The sequence below is a fragment of the Cynocephalus volans genome, chromosome 15 (genome assembly GCF_027409185.1).
Source record: "Cynocephalus volans isolate mCynVol1 chromosome 15, mCynVol1.pri, whole genome shotgun sequence".
Classification (NCBI taxonomy): Eukaryota; Metazoa; Chordata; class Mammalia; order Dermoptera; family Cynocephalidae; genus Cynocephalus; species Cynocephalus volans.
The window spans coordinates 95,951,096-95,974,697 of NC_084474.1; the positions used below are offsets into that span (position 1 = coordinate 95,951,096).

The following is a 23,602-nucleotide window of genomic DNA, read 5'->3' on the forward strand; positions in this document are numbered from 1 at the left end:
CCAATTATTAGAGCAATGCAAATTAAAACTACTTCACACCCATCAGCATGGCTACTAATTAAAAGAACAAAAGAAACAAACAAAACCCAGAAACAACTCAAGATAGGAAAATAACAGATGTTGGGGAAGACGTGGAGAAATTGGAAGCACGTGCACTGCTGCTGGGAACGTAAACTGGTGCAGCGCCTAAGGAAAACGTGCGGTTGTTCCTCAAACAATTACCATAGAATTCGATCCCTCCAAAAAGAGAGAGAGAGAGAGAGAGAAAATTACCATGCGATCCGGCAATTCCACTGCTAGGTATAAGGTGTATACCCCAAAGAATTGAAAGCAGGGACTCAAACAGGTACCTTACACCATGTTCTTTGTAGCATTATTCACAATAACCCAAGTGTCATTGACTGATGAATGGATAAATGCAATGTGGTTCACGCATGCAATGGAATATGACCACCCTTAAAAAGGAAGAAAATGCTGACACGTGCTCCAACACAGCTGAACGCCGAGGACATCACACTAAATGATATAAGCCAGTCACAAAAAGACAAACACCGCATGCTTCCATCTATACGAGGCACTCAGAGTAGTCAAAATCACACAGACAGAACGTACATGGTGCTTTCCAGGGGCTGGGGATGGGAGGTTATTGTTTAATGGGGACAGAGTTTCAGTTTTACAGGAAGAAGACAGTTCTGGAGATGGACGCTGGTCGTGTTTGCACAACACCGTGAATGCATGTATTACCACTAACCTGGACACTTAAAAATGGTTAAGATCGTAAGTTGTATGTTATATATATTTAACCACAATAAAATAGTGGAAAAAGTTCACGGTACCGCATCTATAAATCAATCAATCAGGAAAGGCCACTGAGGACGCTCCCCTGCAGGTGAGCCCACGCCCGCTGCCGTCCTCTCCCAGGGCAGAAGGCACGTGGAACGGGCCATGGAAGGAGAGACTTGTCGAGGCCACCGCAGGCCACGGTCGGCTCCAGAAGCAAGAACGTCACAGCTGTGTACACTTTCTTCCTTATTTTTATGTATATTTGTATATATTAACTAATTTATTTTTCTGTCGTTTCTATTCTCTCCTTATTTTTGATAAAAGTAGTGGGTGTTGGTATATTTTACAATTTAGTATTTAAGTTACAAAACACCCGGGCGGGACGTGAATTTGAGGTGTGATTACCACCACGCAGAGATGTGGAGGTGACAGCTGGGACTTCGTTTCCATTTTTGGAGACAGGTGAGAACATCTGCGTTCGTGCAAAGACAGTCACATCTTGTCAGGCAGAAGCCTCACACGGTTGCATGGAGGTTCCAGTAGGTGTAGAAGGTGTGGGGGTGACAAGTGGCCTCAGGGGTGGACCGTGTCAGTCATCCAGCTGTTGTCTCTCAGCCCCAAACCCATCCTTCTGCGCTGGGCTTTGCAGTGCTGGGGCTGGGACTCTGCAGGGGACATTTCACTCTGCCGCCTGCGTCCTGTTTGATTTTGCCAGCAGGGAACATGAGAAGGAGGTCGGGGCAGCAGGAGGAGGAGGAAGGGACTTAGTCCTCCCTGGTGCTCGCCGGTCCTGCTGGCATCACCCAGCGACAGCCATCACACACCCGCCAGCGGCTGGTCCACGCTGGGAGGAGCGAGTCCCTCCCTGTGCTGGGGACAGCAGGCCTCGTGCTCTGAAGACCCTGCCCTGGCCTGGCCCGAAGGGGGCGCCTGGACAGAGGACGCCGCCATCCCCTCACCGCACCCAGGCCGGTGATCGGAGGCAGGTGCTGGGAGAGAGAGGGCAGGGACGAGTCAGCCCCGGGAGGAAAGAGTCTTCCCAAAGGTTTGCAGGAGCTGCCCACTACCAGCCTGTGCAGCCGGCGGCCTGCGGGGCCCGGGACAGGGCCGAGGCAACGCCCTTCACTGCGACAAGACACACTCTGATGACAGGACCGCCAGCACCTCTGCCAAGCTCTCGGAGACCGTCCTCTACAGGCTGGGTCAACAGTGGGACAACGGCCGGGGACTTGGCTGCCCGAGGACTGACGGGGATGATGAGACTCCGGGTCGAGGAGGTTACGTGGTGGCGCTTACCTGTCGGAGGCGAGGTGACACTCAGGAAGCCTCGGCCTGCAGGTGAGGCAGGTGCGCTCGCACAGGGTGTGGCTCGGTTTGTACAATCAGGAAAAAGTCCGGCTCTGCCAACCAGAAATCTGGCACCAGCCGCCACAGTCTCTGCCCCGGTGTCCAGATAAAAGTTCAAAGACTCCAGGTGTCATGTTGAAGAGGAAGCCAGATGCCCTTGAACAAGGACCCTGTGATGCCACCAGAAGAACTGTACCGATACTAAATGTCCTACTCACGCTAAACGCGCTCCCAGCCCTGCCCAAGGCAGCCTGGGCCATTCGCCAGGGTTGACTGTGCCCTGGGGAAAAGGGGACAGACAGACGTTTGGGGCGGTCAGACAGGGCATCTGAACTGCTACTGCCACCAGACAGGAGCTCTGCAGTGTCATTGTGGGCCTCTGCTTGTAGAGTGGAGGCCACAGGACGGATGGCACTGCGGCCCACGTCCTTCTGCCATGTGTCTGCCGCATCTGTGGATCTGTCCTGCGTGGGGAGAGGTGGCCGTCGCCGTAGCAGACACTCCCGTGGGCTCCGTGGCCGGCGGAGAAAGGCTCCTCATGGTGGGATAGTCCAGGGGCGGCCTCCGTCCAGTGAGAAGGCCAGTGCCACAGGCCTCCTAGGACCTCCGGGGGAGCCCACGCTGGCGCGGTCCACACCAAGGCAGGATCCTAAAGGAGTCAGCTTGGGCTGCCCTCTCCGAGTTGGCAGGACCGCCGGAGGGAGAGCTGTTGGCAAGGCCGCAGCTACGAGCACTTGCTACAACCGTAAGGGCTCCTGCCTCGGCTTCATGGCTTTTGCTTTCTCTTTCGATATTCTGGTTAGCGTGGCAGTTCTCTGAAGTCCCAAAAGATTATAAAAATAACACAAATGATTATGTGGTCATTGAACTAAACATTCCCACAGAGGATCCGAGTAAATTGGACAATTTAAAATTATCCCCTTATGATAAATTGACCACAGCAACATATGTTCCAAAAGCACCGCTCATGACTAAATATGAGGTGCAGCCTAAAGACGCGAAGTGATATATGGGATACAAAATGGGGAAAGGAAAAATTTGGTATCCCCCTAGGGGACGTCCAAAATATGATGTAAGTTGGCAAACGTCATATACTGAAGATTGTATTAATGGCAAGAGAATGGTTGCCATTAATGAGAAATTATATGATTGGGATAAATTAAGCATATGGGAATGAAACCGTAGAACCCCCTTTACTTGGTGGTGTCCAGTTTTAAATAAATCATTAAGAATCAGGTGTTAGGATAAAAATATATGCTGTAAAATTATTAAACCTGCAAAATTAGATCTTAGAAAAATAAGAGAGTGCAACTGGTGCTGTGCACAATGACACTTTGACATTTAGATCAAGATTACAGGGCCACAGCCAATGCATAACCTTAAAATGTGCATGATAATGCTGCTCAAATATCCACTGTTCTTTTTCCATATGAACAGTAGGTTCATTTACATGTAAGACTAAATAGCTGCTACCCTGTTAATAGGGTGGATATTAACCACAGCTTGCTAACAGAAAAAGGTCACAGGATAACTTCAAGACAATGAAGGGTTGGTTCGGATCTTATAACCTGATTCCAGGAAAAAGAAGTACGAGTTGATCACCTGAGACATGCTGACAAAAGGAAAGGACTGGCTGACCTAAAAAAGTTTCCTCCTTGCTTTTTGGACTATTGATTTAAGCTTGCTGATGTCATAAAAATAGTACCCAAAAACCCCCTGCAGAGAAAAATCTAAATAAAAGGCATTGTCTCATACTCTATTGGGCTCCAGCTGCAACACGCTGACAGCCCGCAGAGAGAGAACGTGCAGACTGATGCATTGAGGTCTCCGTCTGTGTTTGTTATTTTCGCTGACCCCTCATCCCTTTTTCAAGGTCCCCCAACTCGACTGGAGCTGGTCTCCGGCACCACGTCCCAGCTGGGGACACCGCTGCAGCCCACTTACCTGCACACCTGGAAAGCAAACAGTCTCCAGGGGACCAGAGGTTGGGGCTGAGGTGGGAGCGGCCGGCTGCATGGGCCACACAGTTGGTGACCCCACGTGTGTGGTGTCTGTGGTGGAGGAGCCTCGGGCAGCCCCAGGGGGAGAGTCGCAGCACGGACCCCCGGGTCCGGGAGCAGGGCCTCGCCCCATGGTGAGGAGCTCTTCCTTGTGTGACGCCAGCTCCTGGCCTGCCCCTGGACCTGATGGAGCAGGCCCCAGAGTCGTGCCTCACAGACTGTGCCACCTCAGTGCCACCGAGTCACGGCACGGGCAGCACAGCAGCAGCCCACCATGTGACAGAAACCAGGCATCGGGGCCAGGCAAGGTCCACGGCTGACATCCTCTCATGTTCCTCCCCTTCTGGAGCGCTGACGCCTCCTGGGAGGGGAGTGGCTGGCCATGGAGAGGACTCGGGCAGGACATCAGTCCCCACGGTGGCACCAACTCCACTTTGACCATCACCACGTTACAGCCCTGTGCCAGGAGGTCCTGAGGGGCAGCACTGGAGGACAGCCCCCAGTGGGCACCTAGTCACCCTCCTCCTGTGGACAGGAAGGTAGCCTGAGCCATGCTTATGACTGACCCTGGGCACAGATGAAGGGCTGGGCTGTCTCATCAGCTGACACAGAGATCCAGTAAAGGTTTGGGGATGAGCCTGTGGGTGGGGGTGGGACCAAGCATGTGGGGCTGGCTCTGTGTCTCACTGTGACGCCACCAGAGTCCACTGCAGGGGAACCTGACAACCAGGTGGACATCACGACTGTTCTGGGGACATCGGTCAGCAGGCCCATGATCAGAGTGGTCACGGTGGCAGGGACAGTGGCCATGTGAGCCCCTCTTTTCAAGACTGATCTAGACCAGACGCTGTCCCCACCAAGCAAACCCGCTTTACCAATTCACACTGTGTGGCTAGTGGTTTGGACAGACGAGGAGAAACTTGGAGAGCACAGGGCTCTGATCTGGCAAATGGACTGGAGGACTCACTCCAAGGGCTCAGGAGCCACGTGGCCATGGCTGCAGGGTGCAGCCAGAGCAGGTTTTCTTTGACACCTTCAGCTGTGAAGGGGACACATTCATTCAGGCTGAAATAGATGTTCCCACTGAATTGGCAAATTCCTTCCTGCCACCCCTTGTACACACAGCCCCAGCACCCCGCAGGGCACCGTGTCAGAGGCAGGACCCACTCTGTAGCAGCAAGAGGCCCTTGAGCTCACCCCAGGGGTGTGTTCACCCCACGTCCCACAGAGCAGTGGCCTTGTGGAGAGCAGAAGGGCCTGCGGGGGCTCGGGTCTCCTGTCGTGTGAGGTCGCGACTGTCCTAGAGGAAGTGCAGGAGCCCGCTCCCCTCTGCAGAAGCTCCCTGGGGACCCCAAGCCTCCTTTCCCTGACACCAGAGCAGGGCCGGGACCCCTCGGTTTCTCTCCAGGAGTCTGCATCGGGACACGGGCACAGTTAGAGCCCACTCTCGGTGGAGCTGCAGGGTCCAGAGGCCAGAGCGGTGCAGGCCTTTAGTGACACAGGGACATTCCGACCAGACTCTTTCTGGGGCTGACCTTGTGCATATTCTCTGCTTTCTCTCATTTTTCCTCTTTTCCAAGCCCGAATCTCCAGCTACTGAATATCATCCAGTTCATCCCATTTCTGCATAGATTTCATAGACCCTGTTTCCCCCGTGCACAAGGCAGAACTCTTATCAATAGGTCAGGCGAATACAAGTTCTAAAAATGATCCCTGCTACTTTCCAGACCTCTGTGTTCCACCCCATCCTCAGGAAAAGGGTCAGCTGCCTATACTGGCACTTAGGGTGGGTACAGAGGTGACTGGGAGTGCTGGGGGTGCCCAGGTGACTGGGGGTGCTGGGGGTGCCCAGGTGGCTGGTGGTGCGTTGGGGGGGGTGCCCAGGTGACTGGTGGTGCTGATAGGTACACTGGGCACTGGTCGTGCTGGGGCTTACACAGGTGTGAAGGTTAATTCTAGGTGTCAGCTTGATTAGATTAAAGAATACTGGGAAACCCGGTAAAGCTATCTTTTCAGGTGGGTCCATGAGGATGTTTCCAGAAGAGATTAGCCTGAGCAGCTGAGTTGACTGGGTGGGACAGATCCGCCCTTAATATGGGCGGGAACCATCCAATTCATTGGGGCCTGGAAGAGAACAAAGGGAGGAAAAATGTAAATCTGTCTACCTCCTGGCGCTGGGATAGACTCTGCTCTCCTGTTTGTGGACAACAGAGCTGGAGAGTGTTCAGCTTTTCTCTTCCAGGAGTTCCATCAACAGCACCGTCCGCTGCCCTGGCTTTAAGGCCTCTGGAGCTGTACTGAGCCACGCTACGGGCAACCAGTGTGCCCGCGCCTATCGCGGGACTCCTCGCAATCGGGTGAGCCAATTCTGCTGCTAAATCCCCTCTCATATGTTTGTAAACATGTCCTATTGGTTTTGTGTCTCTGGAGAACCCTGACTAACACGAGGGGTGCCTGGGGCTGGGGGCTGGTCTCACTCGTGTGGTGTCTACCGTAGTCCAGCTCATAAGGCTGGCTGCCAGGGGCCGCCGGAGGGACGGAGAACTGTGGGTTAGTGGGCACGACGCTTCTGTGTTGCAGGGTGAAGGGTTTAGAGACTCAAGGCACAACGTGCATGCACTCAACACTGCCGCAGTGCATACTTAGAAACGGTTAAAACGGTCAATTTTGCTACCTACTTCTTTTTATCGCATTAAAAGTAAAATCTGCCGGCAGGCTCGAGGCGGCCACCCCAGCCGGCGGGTTCAGGGGTGTCCGGGTGGGGCTCCGGGGTTGGCGTCTCGCACCCAGGGAGGCGGTCACCAGCCCACACGTGGAAGGACGGCTGCACGGCGACGCTCGCGCGGGGCCACGAAGAGGGCAGCAGGCCCCGGAGCGCCGAGCGCACGGAGAAGGGGGACGGAGTCCTCCAGAGGAGCGGGCGGCGGCCGGGGAGCGGGAGAGCCGGGGAGCGGGGCCCAGAGGCGAGGGCCCGGCAGGCGTCACACCGAGGCGCGGGGGCGCGGGGCGGGGTCGGGAAGGGGAGGGGTCGAGCGGGCCTGGGGGCGGGACCCGCCCCGCCAGTGCGCGCACCACCGAGACGCGGGCTGCTAGAGGGGCCCGCGGCTGCTTCCGGCGGCGGGAGCGCCACTTCCGCGCGGGAGGTCGGGGCGCGCCGGGGCCGCGCAGGTGAGCCCGGGGAGCTGGGCCCGCCGGGGCTGCTCTGGGGCCGCTCTCGTGCCCGGTCCCCTGCCCGCGGCCTGCCCTCCGGCGCCACGGGTCCTCGGCCGTGCGTGGCTGCTCCCCGCGTCCTGACCCGAGCGCGGCCTTCCGTCCGGGGCGCCGCGCGCCTCACCCGGCCCCGCGGCCCCCCGCGTGTCTGCGGACCGCTCACGCCGCTGGCGGGGCGTCGGGTCAGACACTTGGCCGGTGTTCAGCTCCGTTGTCGCTGTTGCTCGTGCGGTGACTCCGGATGCGAGCCCCATGTCAGCCACGGCACAGGGACTGAGGACACTCTGTCTGCGGCTCTGCACTTCCTTAGCTGTCTTTTGATGAAGTCCAATTTATAATTCTTCTTAAGGTTAGTGCTTTGGGGTCCCTTGAAAGAAATCTTTGCCTAGCCCAGGGTATGAAGGTGTTGTCTGGTGGTTTTCTTCCAGAAACTTTTAGTTTCGGCTTTTGCATTTGGGTATGGTGTGAGGACACGGCTCAAGGTTAATTTTTCCCCTGTTGTTTCGGCACCATTAATTGAAAAAGAAACATTTTTTTCTTTTTTTGAAAGATGACTGGTAAGGGGATCCTAACCCTTGACTTGGTGGTGTCAGCACCACGCTCTCCCAAGTGAGCCACGGCCGGCCCTAAGAAACATTTCTTTACCCTTTGAATTGCATTGCTGCCTCTGTCACAAGACACTTGACTGTGTATGTAGGTCTGTTCCCTTAATCTGTGTGTCTGTCTTTATGCCAGTACTATACTGTCTTAATTACTGTGGCTTCACAGGTAGTCTTAGAATCAGGCAGTGTACATCTTCCAACTTTGTGCTTCAAGACTGGTTATTCGAGGTTCTTTGCATTTCCATGTAAATTTTATCAGCCTATTCATTTCTACAAAAAGCTTGCTGTGATTTTGCTTGGAGTTGTGTTGAATCTATAGATCGGTTTAGGGAGAACTGAAAACTTAGTGTCCACAAAACATGCACATCTCTCAATTTATTTTCGTCTTCAGTTTTGCTCAGCAGTGTTTTTACAGATAGCTTTGAGAGTAGAGTACCTGCATATCTTTTAAATGTATTCCTAGGTATTTGATTTCTTTTTTTTTGGCAGCTGGCTGGTAGGGGGATCTGAACCCTTGACCTTGGTCTTACCAGCACACGCTCTCCCAAGTGACCTAACCCAGCCAGCCCAATATTTGATTTCTTGATGTTATTTTAAATGTTACTTTTAACATTATTTCATTTTCCCATTTTTCATTCCTAGTAGAAATATAGTTGATTTTTATATTCTGTGACCTTACTTCACTTATTAGCTCTAGTTTTTGTTTGTTTGGGGATTCCTTAGGATTTTCCTACCAGCATTGCTGTGAATTGAGTCCCTCAAAAGTTCATGTGTGGGAAGCTTTATCCCCATTGTACAGTGTTAAGAGGGTGTGAAATCCGATTTTGGTATTTGAAAGGTGAGGCCTTAAGAGGTGATTGGATCATGAGGACTGTGCCCTAGTGAATAGATTAGTCCATTCATGGAGTAATGAGTCAGTGGTTTAATGGATTATCAGGAAGTGGTGCTGATGGCTTTATCAGGAGAGCCAGTGAGCACGTTAACTCTCTTGCTCATGCTGTCCTCGCCATGTGATACTCCGCACTGCCAAGGGACTCTAGAGAATTCCCAACGAGAAGGCCCTCCCCATATGCGCCCCTGTGACCATTGACTTCCCAGCCTTCAAAACTGTAAGAAATAAATTTAGTTTTCTTATAAATTACCCAGTTTCAGGTATAGTTATAAGCTACAGAAAACGGACCAATGCAAGCACATTGTGTCACCCTTGGATAGTGACTGTTTTACTTCTTTCTCATCTTCATGGCTCGATTTCTTTGCCTCCTGGCACTGGCCCTGTTCCCTGGGGGGGAAGAGTTCAGTACAGTACTGGACCACTAAGTAGGATGCTGGCTGCACGTTTGTTGAGGAAGTTCTGTCGTTGTTTGCCGAGAGTTTTTATTGGGATTGGGTGTTGAATTTTAACACATGCCTTTTCTGCATCTATTTGTTTTGTTTGTTTTTTGGTGGCCGGCCAGTACAGGGACCCAAACCCTTGACCTTGGTATTACAGGGCCGTGCTCTAACCAACTGAGCTAATGGGCAGCTTCTTTTCTGCATCTATTGAGACCATCACATAGTTTTATATGTTTTTTCCTTTATTCTGTTAATGTGGTTAATTATGTTGATTCATTTTCAAATGACTTAGGAAAAGTTAGGGAAGTCATTGTGATTAAAGTTGATGCCGTGCTCTTGAAAAGGTGAAAAAAATCTCAAATCGGAAAACATCTTTATGAAAACCTTTAGCAGTTAGACATAACTTCCAGTGAGTGTCAGAAGGAGGTGGGCGGAGGTGAAGGGAGACAGCACCCGGCTGCGTGGGAGGGCTGGACCTGTGCACCGCGCTGGCACCTCCTGACCTCGCAGCTCCAGCATTAATAATGAGGGTCAAATCAATTTTGTAGGCTTGGGATAAATCCACTTGGTCATGACATAGAATTCTTATAAATTGCTGGATTTGGCTTCCTAGTATTTTGTTAGGAATTTCTGTGGCTGTGTTTGTGAGAGAGATTGATAATTTTCTATTCTTGTGATGTCTTTACCAGGCTTTGCTGCCTATCAAGACAAACTGCAAAGACTTTGCTCTTCACTGTTTTCTGTGAAGGCTTCTATGATTAAGTACTGTTCTTATTTAAGGGATTGGTAGAGTTCACCAGTGAAGCCAGCTGGGTCTGATATTTTCCTTGTTGGAAGGTTTTTAGTTACAGTTTTAATTAACTTAATAGATATCGGCTGTGTGGCTTCCTTTTCTTTTTTTTCAGCTTCATGATATTGAGTTTTTCAGGGAATTTGTCCATTTCATCTACGTTGCTGAACTTGTTGGCATAAAGTTGCTCATGATGGGCTTCTGTGATTCTTTCAACATCTGCAGGATCTGTAGTGAGCTCTCCTTTCTTCGTGCTCTTGTTGGTAACTAGGCAGGGACCGTCTGCCTACAGCTGGTGAGTCTTTCTCAGGCATCTTGGGAGCTTTACTCGGGAAAGAATAGACACCCTGTGTGGCAGGAGAGCTTCGGGACTCAGAGGCGGGTGATTCTCAATGGGCCGGGGGCAGAGGCTGGATCTCAGCCAACCCCAGCTGTGCAGCTTAGGGGAGCTGTGGCCCATTACAGAAACTCAGCAAAGGTTAATGGGATTTCCTGGAGCTGCGCCATTTTTGACTTGGAGGAAGACTGTGACGTGGGGAAAGGTCTCGCTGTGGGAAGGCACCTGAGAACATTTCACATGTGTAGCTTTATGGGAATTGACCATTCTGGGCCTGGCTTCTGGGGCGGAATCTGTCTCAATCCATTTGTGCTGCCGTAACAGGATACCTGAGACTGGGTAATTTATAAAGAACAGAAATATGTTATAGTTCGGAGGCTGAGGGGCCACACCTGCCCAGGGCCTTCTTGCTGCCTCATAGTGCAGGAGAAGGCATCACCTGCATCATACTGTAGAGGAAGGGAGCGGTGCGTCTGGTGGGTTTCAGTGGCTTACAGAGCAGACCCTGCATGCAAGTGCCTCCCTGGTGTTTCCCAGATTCCCGTCAGTTTGCTGAGTAGTTTGGGGGCTCTTGGGGTCAGATGTGCACTCCCAGGCCAACTGCTCCCATTCACCCCTCACCCTTCTTTGTCTCCCAAGATCAGCTGCTTCTTGGCACCTGCATTTCCCCAGAGGGGGCTGCCACTGCTGTTTCCATGGATGAGTCCCAGGTGAGCCCGTTGCTGAGTATGGCCTTCCCTCTGCCCTGCATGCCAGGGCCCCTGCCCACACACGGGGAAGGGTCTGCAGTTGTAGCTCCTGGGGCTTTGGGCCTGTGCCTATTCTTTTGTTATCTCTCTTTTATGGGGAAGGAAAAAAGAAAAGAAGAAAATTTGGTTTGTTTACATTCAGAGCATAGTAGATGTCGTAGAAGACTTGGAAAATCACTTGATTCTCTCAGATGCTATCAGTGCGTGAGAGCTGCTGTAACAGAATGCCATAGACCGGGTGGCTAACAACAGACATTTATTGTCTCAGCTGTGAAGGCTGAAAGTCCATGATCGAGGTGCTGGGGGCCCTGCTTCCTTGCTTGTAGACGGCCACCTTTGCACTGTGTCCTCAGGCATGTGTGGGGAGATGGCTGGGAGCTCTTCTGTGTCTCTTATAGTGACACCAGTCATATTGGATCAGGGCCCCAACCTTATGACCTTATCTAACCTTGATTGCTTCCTTAGAGGCCCCATCTCCAAATACAGCCATACTGGGGGTCAGGGCTTCTGCATATGAATGTGGGGGACACAGATGTTCGGTCCATACCAGGTGCCTCCCCAGTGCCTTAGCTGTGGGCTTCTTTCCCTCCTACCCAGTCACACGGGTCTTAGCCTTCTCTCTCTTGTGCAGAAGCGGCCAGCTCTGGAGCTGTCTGTGTGGCAGGAGACAGTGACCTTCGAGGACGTGGCTATATACTTCTCAAGGGAAGAGTGGGAGTGTCTGGACCCTGGCCAGAGGGCCCTCTACAGGGACGTGATGCTGGACAACTTCGGGAGCCTGGCCGTGCTGGGTAAGGGCTGTGCTGTCAGCCTCTGGAGCCTGTCTGGTCCACAGTGGTATCTGGGCCTTTAGCCCGAGCTGAGGGGACTCAGGAGCTGGAAGTTTGTGGCCTGTGTGGGTGGAGAGGCCCACCCCATGCTGAGTCTGGTCAAGGGCGTTCCTCTGGGGCTCCCTGAAGACAGCCCCATCTTCCTACCTCAGAACCGACGAGGGGTGAGGGCAGCAGCCAGACGCCATTCTTCCTTCCTGTCGTCTCTGTTCCAGGGGACCCCGAGGGCTGGCCTGGCCTCTCTCTGTTTGCCTTGTGCTGACCCAGAGCTGGTCGAGCTCCAGCCTTCACTCTGTCCTCTGTACAAATGAAACTGCATGTTTTCTCTTTTGAGAAGGATTCCGCGGCCCCAGACCAGACCTTGTCCTTCGCCTGGAACAGTGGGATGAGCCATGGATTGAGGATTGGGAGAGACCTGAGTTTCAGGAAGTGCAGAGGGGTCCCTACCCAGGTGAGTGCAAGGCTATCTGGGCTGGGCTTGCTTGGCCCCGACCTGCTGTCCACACAGCATTCTTCATGCTTTGTGGATTGCTGCTGCATGACTGGCCTGTCTGTGGCCACTAACCCTGTGCATGTGTGTCTATTTTCCTCCACAGGGGCAAGGAAATCCGTTGACCACAAGACACACTGTGATCAGCCGACCTGGGCTCAGGAGAAAGTTCACATGCTAGAAAGAGCCAAAGAAGGAGTCTGCTTTAGGAAGAGCTTTGTTTTGAACTCAGACAACGTGCGGCTTCCTAGAGCCACTTCAGAACGGAAAGCCTTTAAGCCCGTGGCTTTCCAGTGCAAGGTGTGCGGGGAGGACTGTGGGCACCGGCTGGGCCTCCAAGAGCACCGGAAGTGCCATGCTGAAGGGCACTCGTTCATCTGTGGCACGTGCGGGAAGGTGCTGAGCTGCCACAGCCGGCTCGCTGCCCACCAGACGGTGCACACGGGGACCAAGTCCTTCGAGTGCTTTGAATGCGGCCAGACCTTCAGGTGGGTTTCAAACCTTCTGCGCCACCAGAGGAATCACACGAGCGAGAAGCCCTTCCGCTGTGAGGTGTGTGGACAGGCCTTCAGCCTGAAAGACCGCCTCGCACAGCACCGCAAAGTCCACACCGAACACAAGCCCTACTCGTGTGGCGACTGCGGGAAAGCCTTCAAACAGAAGTCGAACCTTCTGCGACACCAGCTGGTGCACACCGGGGAGAGGCCTTTCTACTGTGCCGACTGTGGCAAGGCCTTCCGGACCAAGGAGAACCTCAGCCACCACCAGCGGATCCACAGCGGCGAGAAGCCCTACACCTGCGCGGAGTGCGGGAAGGCCTTCCGGTGGCCCAAGGGCTTCAGCATCCACCAGAGGCTGCACCTGACAAAGAGGTTCTATGAGTGCGACCGCTGCGGGAAAGGCTTCCGCCACCTCGGCTTCTTCACGCGGCATCAGAGAACTCACGGGCGCGGGGAAGTGTAGAGGTGCCCGATGGGTGGTCTGCGCCTCTGCTGGAGTATTGGGAAGAGCTGCAGTGAGCAGTTGCTCTTTAGCCCTGAAAACCAGCCCAGGAAGAAGCTTTCCCAGTCCTCGAGCTCCCCACATCCCCTGCCATCGCCTGGCTCCATCGGTCAGAGCTTGAGAGCTGATCACACACTTGAATTGTCAAATCACGTTGGGTCTCGCAGCAGTGGGAGGCAGCCATGTTCACCACAGGGTGTGTTGGGGGAAGGGGCGGCCTCTGTGTTCTATACGTAGGGTGTCTCTGCCTGCCCTGCCACATGGAGCTGGGAGGGCGGCGGCCCTTACTGCGAGAGTGGATGAAGGGACCGAGCACTCGTGCTGCCCCAGTTCAGGTCATCCAAGCGTTTGGTGAGGAATGTTGTGTTTGTTTTGTTTTATTTAAGAATTCCAGCTAACATGCACATGGGACGATGGAATGAGAGATGGGTTTACAGGAAATAGGGGGAAGTAGAGGAACCCACCAGAAGGAAGTACCTGGCCAGGTCAGACGGGGACATGCCACCAGTAGTCAGTGGCACAGAGAAAAGCCCAAGGGGCTGCACATGACCCTGACTTGAGCAAAACCAACTGTAGGAAGTCATTGTTGAGACAGTCATGGAAGTCTGAACATGGGCTGGGTATTGGGTGGTATTGAGGAATTTGACGAGAGGATGACGTGGTGGTTATGTTTTAAGAAGTCCTAATTAAGGTGCATTCTGATATTTATGGGGAAATGACATGGTGTCCATGATTTGCTTTAAAGTTCTAATAAAAGACAAAATGGATGACAAAACGTGGATAGTTGTTGAAGCTAGGAAGTGGGTGTGTTTGAAAGTTTCCATAATTTTTTCTTATTTACAGGATATTTTTAAGTTCATTAATACATATGAAGATTGTTCAAATCATCCATTAAACCATGAAGTTACAATACTGCGTTAAGTCCGCACTGGTTGCATAACAAAATCCCATAGACTGGGCATTGCAAACAATAGAAATTTATTTCTCACAGTTCTGGAGGCTGGAAGTCAGAGATCAAAGTGCCAGCATGGTCTGTTTCTCCCTGGGTTACAGAGGGTGTCATGGGGGCAGAAGAGGGATCCTCTGGTGTCCCTTCCTTTCCTCATAAGGGCACTGATCTCATCAAGGGGTCCACCCTCATGACCTCATTTAAACCTAATCACCCCAAAGGCCCAACCACTGATACCATCACACCGGGTTTAGAGCTTCAACATGAACTTTAGGGGGCACGCTTCAGTCCACAGCAGAAGCTTCTCCAGGTCAGTCTTGGCCCATAGACCCTACCAGGGAAGGGCATTAGTCCTGTAGGGCGAGGCCCGGCAGCTCCACGCATCCCACCATGACCAGTGAAGCCACCTGGGCCTTCCAGGATAAATGGAAGTCTACCCAATGGGACATTCGTGGGGCTTTTCTTTTCCTTACATGATCCAGACTTTTGTGAAAGTGCACATGCTTTTCTTCCATCTTGGGGCCGTTGGGCAGGTGTCTGGTTTGTTCCCGTCCAGTGGGTGGTTTGTGTGTAGGTGGGCAGGACCTGTCATGGAGCAGAGCTGCTTGTGTCTGTGGGCAGTAAGTGCTGAGGATAACACAGACTTGAGTTTTGAGTGTCCTGCAGTAAGTAGCTGGCCGTGTCTGGGGTCACCTGTTCCGGGTGTTTACTCCTTCACGATGCATCTGTGAGGAATGAAATATGAACACTACAGAATTTGGAAGCGTGCTCGTTCCATTTGATGGCCAGTGTCAGCTGATCTGGGCTGGCTGGCTAGGTCACAGTGGTGGCATTAGCCCCAGTCTATAGCTTCTCAGCCCTGCTCAGCAGGGCTCTGAGTGGAGACAGTTGTCTCCTTTCTCGGCATTTCTTTCTGGGAGAGGTAATGGGCAGACGGTTGAGGAACACAGTGATATGCAACTGATTTAAGGCTGTTATATATTTGTCAATATTTAGACATCCCTTCCTGCATCACGCAGTTGCTTGAGGAAATTCTGCCCTTAGACAGCCCTGGGTAGAGAATGGTGGTAAAGGTGCAATGTGCAGGCACAAGAAGGCAATGGAGTCATCTGCATCTTGCCCTTCCAGCCTGCTTGCCACTGGCACCACCTTCCTAGGGACAGAGTGACAGAAGGGTCTCCCACTGTCTTTGCTTCCTCGGGGCCAGTGAGCCTGACCAGCAGCCGCAGCTTCCCCGTCAGCCTGGGAAGTAGCCTCAGCTTCTGTCTGCATTGATAAGGGCCAGATGTGTGAGGCTGCTTTGCAGCCAGAATAGGTGTCCCAGTGGGGCCAGCAGGTGAGACAGGGCTGTGCCCATGACCTGGCCTTCCACCCTTGTCCCCAGGGGACACTTGCTTGTCTGGCCTGTGACCTGATCTAAGATCCACCAGGAAGGAGGGTGGCAGATGTGGCTGAGAGCTCCAGGAACAGAGGGCCACATGGCAACCACTGGCAACCTTGCCAAGAGATGAAGGAGTCCATGGCACTAGGAAGAGGCCTGCGCGTCCCCTGCAGGCCCAGCTCTGTGAGTGGCAGTGGTCTGACACTTCTTTTGGGAAGTGTGTGTAATGCCAGGTGAGTGAAGACACTTGGGGGTCATTTTAGTTATGGTGCGTCCTAAACTACGCAGCTGCCATCCAGGGTGTTCGTGGACTCTGCTGTCCTCTCAGACCACAGGGACACTTCACAGGAAGTGTGTGCTTGTGGAGTCGACTGAGGGTGGGAGGACAGCTGCCTCACTGAGCGCACGTCCAGCCCTCACAGTTCACCGTGATGTTTGCCTCTGTGGCCTCGGGATCTAAATCATGGGCCCACCAGAAGAAATGCCTGGGGGAACATGAAATGTGTAGGTTTTGAACAGTAGTGTAAAGAAAAGCTGATCCCCCAGCGTGAGCCTAATGTTGGACTTATCATCTGTGTGTGTGTTTCAGGCCTGGGCCACCACCCCAGAGAGCTGCTGGGGAAGTAACTTCTGCTTCTCATCGTAAATGTAGATCTCTGAGCAGAAGGGGTTCTGGAAGCCACTCAGCACCATCACCGCACCCTGAAGGATCTCGCCCAGCTCCCGTGGGCCAGCTCAGGGTGCCCTGTGCTCGGTGTCTTCTCCCCAGAGCTTCCCTGGCACTGCCTTCTGTGCTGCGGCAGGGACTGGGGCCGTGGCTGATGTATGGGTGGGAGCTGGCAATTCGGGTTTCTTGAAGGCAGGTGGTGAGAGCAGGCTGATGGTTTGCTGGGCGTCTTCCTTTCTTCTTCGAGCAAATCCAACTTCCTCTTCCCTTTGGGAGACACCTGAGGCTTTGAGGTATTGCCCACAGCCTCGGGACTGAAGAGGCTGAGGAGGCAGCACTAGAGGCCTGGAGTGTGGCAGCTGCGTGGCTGGGTCCTGCCAGGTCCTTTACACTGAACTGGCCAACCATAGTCACCTGGGGTGGGGCCTCTGCCTCTGTCTGGGGGCTGTGAAACCACACAAAACTCAGGCCACAGGTGGGCTCCCTGCTGTAGGGCCGGCTGCAAACAATTTCGACACAGCCCCAGCGCTTCTTGGCTGCTGCCCTGACCAACTTGTCAGGCCCCAAAATGCAAACACAGTTGGGGTTTCAGCCACTGTGGCTCTTGGAAGGGACATGAAAGATGAAGTGACCAGGAGGGCCTCCGGCCGAGCTGCCCACCAGAACCCCATGAAGGCCGAGCCATTGGCGCAGATGTCCATGCTGTGTATCTGCTGCTCCTCCAAAGTTTTGGAGGCTGGGAAGTCCACAGTCCAGGGAACACAACTGGCGAGGTGTCCCTACAGCAATGCAGAGTGTCACATGGCCAGAATAGCGGGGCAGAGAGAGCTAATGCTGGACTTTAAAATGACAGGAAGCTCCCTTTTCACCTGGGCCAGTCACCATGCTCAAAGTGAGGGCTGACTGCGGAAGCCTGGGATCCACTGTCACTACCACAGTGACAGCTCGGTGGTGAAGGACCAGGGCCGTCTGCACCCCCGAGCACTGAGATTCACTCACAGCCTCCATTCCTCCCGAAGACCATCCGGCTGCAGAGCTCCCTGTGGAACCCTCCTGCACCTGCAGGGAGCTCACCTCTCTCTGCACAAGAGGCGACTTCTGCGTAGAAAAGAGTGCTGAGTGAGTGCTGTTTTAGTGAAGTTTATCCCAAGTCACAACTGCACGTAAGCCCTACACTAAGTGAACTTTACCTCTCTGGGAAATGTGGAGCAAAAGTAAAATTTCCCCCTTACTGCCCCCACTCAGAGTGACGGCTGTCAACAGAGCCATCCAGACACTTGTCTGGTGCCTACGTAGACACCGTGTGTGTCAGTCCATCTCTGTTGCTTATAACAAAATACCTGAAACTGGGTGATTTATAAGAAAACAAAATTTATTACTTACAGTTTCAGACACTGGGAAGTCTCAAGTCCAGGGAACACATCTGGTTGGGTCTTGATGGTGACTTCACTGATGAAGGGTCTCACATTATGAAATGGCGGAGCAGAGAGAGCAACAGACAGACTCTCCTCTTCTTTTAAAGCCCTCAGAACCACACCCCTGACCACCATTTTTAATCCATTCACTCCTGCACGGTCCTACAATCCAATCACCTCTTCAAGGCTCCACCCTTCAATTACCATAATAGGATTTTCCACCTTTTCAACATTCACAGTGGGGACCAAATACATAAAACTTGGGTGACACAATTCAAGTTACAGTGAGTTTTGGCAGGACATAACTCAATCCACTACATTCCACCCCTAGCCCCCCAAAACTCATGTCTTTTCACATGAAAATACATTTATTTCATCCCCAAAGTCTTAACTTGTTTCAACTCAAAGTCCGAAGTTCAAAGTCCCATCTGTGAATTAAAAACGAGTTGTCTACTTCCAAGATACAATGGTGGGACAAACATAGGGTATTCCCATTCAAAAAGGGAGAAATAGGCCAAAAGAAACGGGTAACAGGTCCCAAACAAGTCTGAAGCCCAGCAGGGCAGGCATTAAATCTCAAAGCTAGCAAATCATGTACCTTGACTCCATGTTCAGAGTCCTCTGCATGCTGGTGCGGGGACTGGGTCCCCAAGTTCTCTGGCAGCTCTGCTCCTATGGCTTTCCTGGTCTCGGGTGATGCTTCAGCTCTCCCAGGCTGGGTTCCACTCTGGTAGCTCTACAGGTCTGGGGTCTGCACGGCGGTCCCGTTCTCACAGCTCCACTAGACATGGTGCTGACGAGGTTTTTCTGCTGCAACTCTGACCCCACGTTTCCTCTCGGCATTGCTCTAGTGAAGGCTATCTGTGGTGACTCCGCCCCTGTGACATCTCTTCCTGGGCCCCCAGGCTTTTCCATACATCCTTTGAAATCGGGATGGAGGCTCCCAAGCCTTCCAGTTCTGGCATTCTGTGAGCCTGCAGACCTAACACCATGTGGACCCTGCCAAGGTTTCTGGCTTGTATCTTCCAAAGCTGCACATCCAGCTACACCTGGGCCCAATTTAGCCATGGCTGGAGCAGTCAAAGCAGCTGGGGTGCTGGTGCTGGAAGCAGCATCCCGAGGTGGCCCTGGGCAGCGAGCCCATGGAAGGCACCTCGGTCCTGCTTCCCCAAGACCATTCTGTCTCCATAGGCCTTTGTGCCTGAAATGGAAGGTTTGGCTCCAGAGGCGTCAGCAATGCCTTCAGGGCCTTTCCCCTTCTCTTGATAATCCCTTTCATATGTACTAATCTTCTTAGTACCACTGGATTTTTCTTCTGAAAATGCTCTCTGCTTCTCTACCACATGGCCAGGGTGCAAATTTTCCAAATCTTTACTCTCGGTTTCCCTCTTAAATTCTGGCTTTATGTCATGCCTTTGCTGCCATAACTCCGTGTAGGCTGTTATATGTAGCCATGAAGCTTCCTGAATGTTTTGCTGCTTAGAAATTTATTCTGCCAAATACTCTGGTTCATAACTCTTAAGTTCCAACTTCCACAAAGTCCTAGGGCATGGACCAAATGCAGCCAAGTTCCTTGCCAGTCCACACCAAGGATGATCTTTGCCCCAGTTTCCAATAAACTCCTTATTTCTGAGACCTCCTTAGAATGGTCTTTACAGACCCTATTTCCATAGGCATTCTGGGCACCACCATCTAACCAGTCTGTAAAACATTCCAAACGTTCCCTGGTTTTCTTGTATTCTAAACTTTCACCAGCACCTAGGCTTTTTCTAGCCTGTTCCCCTAAATTCCTCCATCCTTCCTCAACACCCAATTCCAAAGCTGCTTACACATTTTCAATTATTTTTTATAAGCAACGCCCTACTTCTTTAGTACCAATTTTCTGTATTAGTCCATCTGTTGCTTATAACAAAATACCTGGAACTGGGTAATTTGTAAGAAAACGAAATTTATTGTTTATAGTTTCAGAGGCCGAGAAATCCAAAGTCCAGGGAACACATCTGGTGAGGGTCTTGGTGGTGATTTCATTGATGCAGAGAATCACATTGTGAAATGGCAGAGCAGAGAGAGCAGAGAGAGACAGACTCTCTATTCTTTTAAAGCCCTCAGAACCACACCCCTGAGCACCATTTTTAATCCATTCACTCCTGCACGGTCCTACAATCTAATCACCTTTTCAAGGCTCCACCTTTCAATTACCATAATAGGATTTCCCACCCTCTTAACAGTCAAACCGGGGGCCAACTTTCTAATACATAAAACTTGGGGATACAACTCAAGCTTCAGTGAGTTTGGGGGGGACATAATTCAATCCACTACACCGTGTATCTGTTGTCCTTGCCATGTGGAATCTTCCTGCCAGGGGCCCCTACACGTGCTGTCATTCAGTCCATATGGACCACTCCTTGCCCCCGTTCTTATTAACAACTTCATGGTGTTCCACAATACCAGACATGTCCTGTGATCAATTCTGTGGTATCCCAAATCATGCCACAGTAAACACACTGTTCTCACATCTCTGTGCACACACGTGCCTTGTGGCAGTCTCATGGAGCTGCTGTAACAAGGCACCACACACCAGTTGGCTTAAAACAACAGAAGCTGATTCTCTCACAGTTCTGGAGGCCTGATGTCCAAAATAAAGGCGTCAGCAGGGCCGTGTGGTCTCTGAAACCTGGGGGTAGGATCTTTCCCTGCCTCTTCTAGCTCTTGGTGTCTGCTGGCGAGCCGGTGAATCCTGGCTTGTAGGTGAATTGCTCTAATCTCTGCCATCGTCACATTGATTTTCCTGTCTTCACAAAAAATCTTTTTTATTTCTCTGGATTTTCTTGTTAAAGAATGATTTCCACTCCTCAAGATTATAAAAGGTTTCTATATTTGCTTCCAATACTTTCATGTTTTTACTTAAAAAAAAAAAAGACTCTATTCATATATGTTTTCGGGGGGAGGGGCTGCTGGAGGGTACAGGGATCAAACCCTGGGCCTCGGTGTTGTCAGCACCAGACTTTAAGCAACTGAGCTAATGGGCCAGTTCTGACTTTACATTTTTAAAATAGTTTTAGGCTTACTGAATGCTGTAGATTGGATGCTCCCAACCTCACTTGTCTGGGGCCAAAGAGCCCGGTCATAGCCTGCCCAGGGTCATGAAGCCCTGCCAATAGCCCTCTGACACTAAAGATATAAATGCTGTGACCTTTCCGCCCTTTTCTCCTTCTTACTGCTTGCACAGCCCTAGGCGTAGATCACTGCTGCTTTGCTTTAGATAGCTGAGAAATGTCCCATTTCCTGGAAAGATTTGCTCTGTGATTTCTCCCAGAAAACATCTGCATACTTCCTTATCTGCTGATTCCCTCCTGCTGTCTATATAAGCTGTGACCTTCTGGCTAATAAACGAGACTTGATCAGAATACTGTCTTGTCTCCATTTCTCACGTCTCTTTCCAGGGTCTGCGTTGAATATCCCGCGGGTCGGGACATTTTTGGTGCCCAAACGTGGGGCACTGGATACGGGGGACACCGTGAGGAAGATGGCGCATTGGAGGGTCGACCACTGAAAATGAAAGAGTAAAACCTTCGTCCGCCGTGGGAACCTGCCGCGTCAGGATAAGGTGAGTAAGCGCGCCCGATAATGGGACAAGAATTAAGTTGTCATGATGTCTACATAAGACAGTTACAAAAAGCTTTAAAGACATGAGGAGTAAAGGTTAAAACAAGTGATCTATTAAGATTTTTTGATTTCTTGCAGAATCTTTGTCCTTGGTTCCCAGAAGAAGGGACTATTAATTATAAAAAGTGGTCTCGAGTTGGAGATGCTTTACAAGATTTCTATGAGACTTTTGGGCCGGAAAAGGTCCCTGTGACTGCCTTCTCCTATTGGAATTTAATCAGGGACATGATTCAGGATAGGGAAAAATCCCCAGAAGTTTCAGAAACTGTGGCCCAAACTGAAAAAACATTAAAAGCCAGTTCCAAGACTGACCTCCGAAATCCCTCTCCACCGCCTAGGGAGGACGTAGATCTAATCTCCCTAGAAGATGAGAGTGAGGAGGTCAAGGCAGCCAGTGCCATACCTAAGAGATCTAAAAAGTATCCACTATTAAAATTCCAGGATGATAAGGAGGCACAGAATCCTGACCCCTCAGGAGTTGATTGGGGCGATCTGGACACAGAGGCCGCTGAATGCCATGCGTCAGATGATGCATTTTTGGCTCAGCCCTTGTCGTGCCCTCCCCCTTACAATTTGCCCTCCGCTCCCGCGGTGGTGACGGTATCAGATCCTTTAAAAAATTTAGAGTCAGAAGTTCAACAATTAGAAAAACAAATTCTCTTAGAGGAAAAGCTCCAGGTCTTAATTACCAAACTGCAAGAATTACAAACAAAACGTAAGACTACAACATGTCAAACTAAAGCGACTGGCTATTGCCCTCTGTTAAACAACAAGTTAGCCCCGCCACAGAAAGAGCTCCCATTCATGTAGATCAAAGTCTTTTTGACCAACTTGAGGCCTTCCCAGTATCCGAATCTGTGGATAACGTGGGACGAATGACCCGCAAACATGACAGGCTGTGATTTAATGTTATCAAAGAGCTAAAAGGCGCCATTTCCCAATATGGGCCCACAGCGCCTTATACCCTTGCTATATTAGAATCTGTGGCTGAAAGCTGGCTCACTCCTATAGATTGGAACACCCTTGTCAGAGCCACACTCTCAGGGGGTGATCACGTACTCTGGAAGTCCGAATTTTTTGAAAACTGCAAAGACATTGCTAGAAAAAACCTTCAGGCTGATAGAGATTGGGGTCTTGATATGTTGACTGCCTCCGGTGACTATTCTAGTATTGAGGGACAAAAAAACTACGACCCAGGTCTATTTTCCCAAATTCAAACAGCCGCTTTAAAGGCTTGGAGAAGGCTCCCAGCTAAGGGGGATTCAAGCGCTTCGCTTACAGGAGTAAAACAAGCGCCTGAAGAGCCTTTTTCGGATTTTGTTAACCAGCTAATGACAACAGCAGATGGGTTGTTAGGCAATGCGGATGCCAATCTTGATTATATAAAACAATTGGCTTTTGAAAATGCTAATCCTGCATGCCAGGCAGCCATTAGGCCCCGCAAAAATAAACCTGACCTTCAAGGATTTGTTCGTCTTTGCTCGGACATTGGCTCCTCTTCTCAACAAGGTCTAGCCATGGCCGCAGCCCTCAGTGGACAAACAGTAAAGGATTTTTTAGCTAATAAAGGCCAAAATAATGAAGGTTGCTTTAAATGTGGCAAGCCTGGTCACTTTGCTAAAAACTGTCAGGAATACCAGACAAAAGCCGTAGTCACCAAGCCTCCTGGACTTTGCCCACGATGTAAAAGAGGAAAACATTGAGCAAATGAAGTTAGATCCAAAACTGATGCTCAGGGAAATCCCTTACCACCCCCTCAGGGAAACGGGAAAAGGGGCCAGCCCCAGGCGCCGAACCAAAGTGGGGCTATCAAGTTTGTCCCAGCCAACAACAATCCGTTTCAAACCTCACTAGAGCAACCCCAGGGAGCGCAGGACTGGACCTCTGTTCCACCTCCTGCACAGTATTAACTTCTGAAATGGGACCTCACATTTTAAATACAGGGGTCTTTGGTCCATTGCCCCCTGGTACTTTTGGACTTGTCCTAGGTCGCGGCTGTTCAATATTCAAAGGGCTACAAATTTTTAGTAATTGATAATGATTTTACTGGAG

At 51.3% G+C, this 23,602-nt stretch overlaps 1 protein-coding gene across 3 annotated transcripts; it reads left to right on the plus strand.

The window, feature by feature from the left end:
* Positions 1 to 7,278: 7,278 nt before the first annotated feature.
* On the plus strand, positions 7,279 to 14,247 carry ZNF707 (zinc finger protein 707). Of its 3 annotated transcripts, none has more exons than XM_063079845.1 (5): positions 7,279 to 7,689; positions 11,041 to 11,111; positions 11,782 to 11,941; positions 12,318 to 12,431; positions 12,577 to 14,247. In XM_063079845.1, exons 2-5 carry the CDS (start codon positions 11,097 to 11,099, stop codon positions 13,431 to 13,433), a joined length of 1,146 nt encoding a protein of 381 aa, XP_062935915.1. In that variant the 5' UTR covers positions 7,279 to 7,689; positions 11,041 to 11,096; the 3' UTR covers positions 13,434 to 14,247. The 3 variants fall into 3 exon arrangements, with proteins under 3 accessions (XP_062935915.1, XP_062935917.1, XP_062935916.1); XM_063079847.1 differs by having other exon boundaries at positions 11,046 to 11,111; XM_063079846.1 differs by lacking the exon at positions 7,279 to 7,689 and adding an exon at positions 10,340 to 10,359.
* The last annotated feature ends 9,355 nt before the right edge of the window (positions 14,248 to 23,602 follow it).

Excerpts from the sequence above, each read along its gene's own strand:
- ZNF707 (XM_063079845.1), top strand. Across the intron at positions 11,942-12,317 it reads CGGGAGCCTGGCCGTGCTGG|GATTCCGCGGCCCCAGACCA; the intron begins GTAAGGGCTGTG and ends TCTTTTGAGAAG. Across the intron at positions 12,432-12,576 it reads GCAGAGGGGTCCCTACCCAG|GGGCAAGGAAATCCGTTGAC; the intron begins GTGAGTGCAAGG and ends TTTCCTCCACAG.